Source organism: Rhinolophus ferrumequinum, chromosome 6 (assembly GCF_004115265.2).
Source record: "Rhinolophus ferrumequinum isolate MPI-CBG mRhiFer1 chromosome 6, mRhiFer1_v1.p, whole genome shotgun sequence".
Classification (NCBI taxonomy): domain Eukaryota; kingdom Metazoa; phylum Chordata; class Mammalia; order Chiroptera; family Rhinolophidae; genus Rhinolophus; species Rhinolophus ferrumequinum.
Genome location: NC_046289.1, coordinates 38,164,487 through 38,170,486, shown reverse-complemented (window position 1 = coordinate 38,170,486; position 6,000 = coordinate 38,164,487). Strand labels below are relative to the sequence as shown.

The following is a 6,000-nucleotide window of genomic DNA, read 5'->3' as shown; positions in this document are numbered from 1 at the left end:
TCAGGCTGTTAATGAATAAAAGCTACTTTTATCTTTTGGTTAGACTGTAGGCATTCCGAGAACATTCTTCTGTCACAACCTCACATAGCCTCCCAACTGCTCACAGGGACTTGTTAATATTGTCTTTCCCACAAGGCTAACACCCTTCCTCTGACAACAAAGGTACATGTGTGTTTCTTTTCTTGTTTGAAAACCCCTAATCTTAGGGGGGCATTATCCATAAAGTTCCTGCTTATTGATCAGCTCATTTGCAGACAGAAATAACGACCCGGGTCTGGTTACAAGCTTTAGCTACTCTGAATCTTTCTGGTACTCTGTTATTCTGATGGCCATCTTCTACAAACCTATAGGTAAGAGTTTTATAAAAGAAGAAATATTTCAAACACATTAAGTGATTGATATAATTCTCTTCGAAGGAAGAAGGCATTTCCTTCAAAGGCTGTCAGACATGTCAAGGGGAAAATGAAAAAGGCAAGAATTTAATAAGCACCTATAATAATTTAACCATTTGAAACCACAGCATGTAAACTCTCATCAGAATCCAGAAAGCTCATGTAAGGAAACTCAGTATCCCCTGGAAAATGCAATATGCAAAGTTGTTTAACATCAACAAATTATAAGTTCAAATTGAAAATAAAGTATAAAAGGATACAGATACTTCTGTCAAAGTTTAGTATTACATTTTGATAAAGATGAAGAGTGTTCATAAGCTCTGAGCAAGTATTCTTAGCTTTTAGCTTATACATTTTAAAGAAGAGAGGCAAGGCGCAGTATACTTTTTATTCTGCATGGTTAATGTACAAAATATCCCCAGTTCCCTCAAGAAACAGTATAGTATCTAAAGCACACTTTGATGAACACTGAATATTAAAACACTGTACGATACTATATAGATCGGTTGAATAGAGACAAACAAAAGTAGTCTTCTAAGAACATACCACAGCACTGACAGTATGAAGAAAAACGTTTGGAATTATTTTTAAATTCAAACTTCTTTTGGTTGTTCTTCACTGAGGGGCTGTAGAGGTGAAAAGGTAATCAGGTTACCACCAAAGGAAATATGTCTGGCAAGCTCTCCGTGTTTCCTCTCCACGTGAATGAATGAATTACTGCAGTTTAGGCCTGGCTGGAGAATAAATTCAGAGAAGTCACTTAAGGAACCATCAAGAGTTTCACCAATTAAACCTTCAACATTGCAAATTAATAGTAAATTAATTAATAAAATGAATAACATTTTTCTACATAACAAGAAAATGATTAATGACATAATTATTGTGCCACTTTCCAGCAGATCTAACTTCAAACATATAGTATTTTTAAATTGAAAAAGATATATTAGGAACATATGCCTAAAAAGGTGATCACTAATATGTAAATATAAGTCTGTTTCAGCAGCATATATACAGGATGAATGAAATTGAGGCCACATGTGGCAGATTTCACAAACCAACCCTAATCCACACCATGTAACAGCACTTAATAGCCTTTCTCTAAAATGTGATCCTGCTGGGATCCTTTTCTTTGTTCCCCCTCAAACTCTACTTCAGGTTCAAATGATGCTACAGAGTAAGTAATATTTTGGTTTAAAATAGGTGAACCTATTCAAAAAAACTTTTTAAATATAAATTCTAATATTTATGGAAGTAGAAAAGAATTCAGAGACTAAATTATAAAGTACTAAGATTTATCAACAAGATAGTGTATAATTGTGAAACACTTTTAATCATATTACTAATATGTGAAAAACAGAATATTATGGTTCATTAATTTCCAGATTTAGTTATAAGTATCATATATTATCAGAACCAATCATTCAGAGTTCAGATCTGGCAACAGGATTAAATCAGGTGTATATAAATTGGCCTTATGCTAAAGTCCCTGACCCTCTAGGTCTCAGTCTATGATTAAAGAAGGCTAAGACCAAGAAAGAACAGAGTGTAACACATCCCATTCTGCTCTGGCGATGCAGGGCAGCCCAGAAACCTGATCGCAAAGAAAGCATCTTTGAAAGATAATGAAAGCCGAGATACATATGCAGAAGCCCTTAGGGAATTATTGGCTTGAGGAAGCCAAGCATTTGCCAGTCTTCATGAGTTTGAACAATAGTTGCTTGATCTTACACTTGCCTTAATGCATGTTTTATACTCTGAGATCAAAGATTAGCAAACCGAAGCCATTCTTTGACCCATTTTGAGATTTTTTTTATTTCTTGAGTTAGGCCTATGTTGTTATGAATATCCCTCCTAGAACCACTTTTGCTGCATCCCACAGACTTTGGTGTCATAATTCTGTTTTCATTTATCTCTAGGCATTTTTGATTTCTACTTTTGATTTCTTCGATGACCCATTCATTGGTTGTTCAGTAGCTTGTTGTTCAATCTTCATGTTTTTGTAGTTTTCCCAGTTGTATTCCTATAATTGATTTCTCTTTTCATATCACTGTGGTTGGAAAAGATGCTTGATACGATTCCAATCTTGAATTTACTGACATTTGTGGACTAATATGTGGTCTACCCTGGAGAATGGTCCATGTGAACTTGAGAAGAATGTGTATTCTGCCATTTTTGGATTAAATATTCTGTATACACCTATTAAGTCCACCTGGTCTAATGCATCATTGAAGTCTGATGTTTCCTTATTGACTTTCTGTCTGGATAATCTATCCATTGCTGTAAGTGGAATGTTAATGACCCCTATGGTTATTGTATTGCTTTCATTTTTTCCTTTTAAGTCTCTTAAAATTAGATTTATTTTGGTTCTATGTTGAGTGCATATATATTTATGTTATATCTTCTTGCTGGATTGACCCTTTTTTATCATTAGGTAGTACCCTTCTTTGTCTTTTATTACAGTCTTTGTTTTAAAGTCTATTTTTTTTCTGATATGAGTATAGTTATACCAGCTTTCTTTTTGTTTTCATTGCACGGAATATCTTTCTCCATTCCTTCACAGTCTATGTCCTTAATTCTGAAGTCTCTTGTAGGCAGCACACCAATGGATCTTGTCTTTTTATCCACTGAGACACATTATCTTTTGACTGGCAAATTTAGTCTGTTTACACTTCAAGTAATTATTGATAAGTATGTACTTATTGCCATTTTGTTAATTGTTTTCTGGCTGGTTTGTAGTTCTTCTCTGTTCTTTTCTTCTCTTTCTCTCTTCTTGTGTGGTCTATGGCTTTCTTTAGTGTTATGTTTAGATTTCTTCCTCATTTTTATTTTTTGGAGGGGGGATGGTGTTTACTGTAAGTTTCTTCTTTGTGGTTACCGTGAGATTCACATATAACATCCTATGCATAAAACAGTCTCTTTTAATTTGATATCAACTTAAATTTGAACATAATCCAAAAAAGCTTTACATTTTTGTCTTTTAACCTTCATACTTGGTTTATAAATGATTGATCCACTACCTTTATATTTACGTTTTTCCAGTGAGATTTTTTTACTCTCATACATTTTATTATTAATTAGTGCCTTTTCTTTCCAGCTTAGAGAAATCCCTTTAACATTTCTTGTAAGGCCAATTTAGTGGTGATGAACTCCTTTAGCTTTTGCTTATCTGGAAAACTCTTATTTAATCTCTCCTCCAATTCTAAATGATAACCCTGCTAGGTAGAAAATTCTTGGTTGGAAATTTTTTCCTTTCAGCACTTTGAATATGTCACGTGACTCCCTTCTGGCTTGTCAAGTTTCTGCTGAAAAATCTGTCAGCCATATGGGTTTCCCTGTATGTAATAAGTTGTTTTTCTCTTGCTGCTTTTAAGATTCTCTCTTTATTGTTAACTTTTTAGTTATAAAGTGTCTTTGGTGTGGTTCTCTTTGAGTTAATCTTTTATTTGGAACTCTCTGGGCTTTCTGGACCTGGATGTCTGTTTCCTTTCTCAGACTAGGGAAATTTTCAGCCATTATTTCTTCAATTTTTCTGGTCCTTTCTCTCTATTCATATTCTTTCGGGACCCCTATAATGCAAACGACGTTCTGCTTGATGTTGTCCTAGAGGTCCCTAAAGGTATCTTCAGTTTTTAAAATTCTTTTTTCATTTTGCTGCTCTGTCTGTGTATGTTCCATTGTTTTGTCTTCCTGCTCACTGATTTGTACTTCACCTTTATCCAGTCTGCTGTTGAACCCCTTTTAGTATATTTTTCATTTCACTTATAACTAATGTTTGGCACTTTTTAAATATTTTCTATCTCCTTGTTGAAGTTCTCGCTGAATTCATCAATTCTTCTCCCAAGGTCAGTGAGCATCTTTATGACAATTACTTTGAACTCTTTATCAGCTAGTTTGCCTAGCTTCACTTCATTAAGGTCCCTGATCCATTTTGGCAGCAGCACTGGAAAATCTCAAGGTAAGGCTGTAAACCACAGTTGTCAACCCTGGCTATACATTAAAACACCTGAAGGTCCTACTCCAGATCATTGAAATAAAAATATTTGGGGGTAGGGCTGAAAACCAACACTATAAACACTTGGTAGTAAACAGAGCACTTTTTTATTCATGCCACAGTGCCAGCATTCATGAATATAAATCAAGACAGCTCTGCTTACAGAGAAATTTACAGTTAATAAGGAAAATATATTCCTGAAGCTGTAATATGTTTTAGGAACATAATATATTCACATTGTTCTCTTAGAGATTAAATGTGTGCACTGTATGCATTGTGTGCCTATGTGCACCTGTGGCTATACATAAATTAACATGGGAGAGATGAGAGCTTTTACAGGAAGGTGTCACAAAAAGGCTAATATTTGAACTAGACTTAGAGGCAGGAAGTCACCAAAAGAAAAGGCTGACGAGCTTCCAAATAAATATAGTAATCTAAAAGGAATAGAACAAAAATAACCAATGATGACTCAAGGTAGCATAGACATTATCTTCCCAACTGTATGCTTCAGATGGGCAGAAACCTTGCAGTATATTTTTCTTGCATCACTTGGAAATACCTAGCATAATCCAAGCCACAAATTAGATATTCAAGTATTCAATCAATTTGTCATAACAAACTTGATAAATAAATCATGGAGGGAAATAAATCTTCAGAGTTTAATACTAAAACATACTATATTTTAAAGTAAACATGAAATTTTGTTCCCATTTTAATAAAAGTGAATAACGAATGGGTTTTAGAGGAAACGAAACAATGACAAGATGTAAATTTTAAATTTTGCACACAAATTAAAAAGTGTATTCATTTTATAAAACAAATCTAGATTATAAAGAAACTTTTCAAATTAAGTTGGAAAACTTACTGAATCAAGAAGATGGCATTCAGTAGTGATACTTTTAGTATCAAATAATACTGAAAAACAAAAAAGAATTATTTTTAACTTTTTAAAGAATATTCTCATAGTACAGGGTTGTTAGAAAATGGATAAAGCCTTGAAAAATATGAGAAGTTCCATATTATTATATCAAATACTAAGACAAAAATACAGGTCATCTTATGCTGTAACATTTTTTTTAAACGTTGTTGAATTTCTTAGTAAAATTCTCACCCTTAATTTCAGTATAAAGAGTTTTCTATAAGAAAATTTCATGCTTGTAATATTCAAGTTACCCAAAAGATCCTAGATGAAGAATGTAGCTGGACCAGACATTAAATGTCTGGTCACGGTAATGTTTGTTTTGCCTTAGGTCCCAGCCAGAACAGCACCACAGAGCAGCAGGTGAAAATAGTAGGTGACACTGTCAGACATTATTTTTTAACAAAAATGCAACAGTCATTTCCTACTGCAGAACAATCACAGCAAAGTAAGTAGGAACAAGCATTAGGGAAGAAAACTAGGGCATTTTGAAGAAAAGTTTGAGGATGTGTGTTGAAAGGAGGAGAACTAAAAAAAAACTTCAGGAAATTTTTCTAATTCTGAGTTTTCACAAACAATAAAGGATCCCAAGTTGTTAGTTGGGCTTCATGTAAAGTGTTACTTATATCCCACATGGATTAGTATCTGTTGTTAATTTTTAATAGGTCTACCTCAAAAGGTTTAGGGTGGAGAATGAG

The 6,000-nt window shown here is 33.8% G+C and overlaps 1 protein-coding gene across 1 annotated transcript in view; it reads right to left on the bottom strand.

The window, feature by feature from the left end:
- Nucleotides 1-359: 359 nt before the first annotated feature.
- Nucleotides 360-6,000, bottom strand: part of DLGAP5 (DLG associated protein 5) — a 36,849-nt gene continuing 31,208 nt past the window's right edge. The window contains 2 exon segments of the mRNA XM_033109435.1: nucleotides 360-1,126; nucleotides 5,249-5,298. Of these exon segments, the coding sequence (XP_032965326.1) occupies nucleotides 986-1,126; nucleotides 5,249-5,298 (191 nt within the window). The 3' untranslated portion in view covers nucleotides 360-985.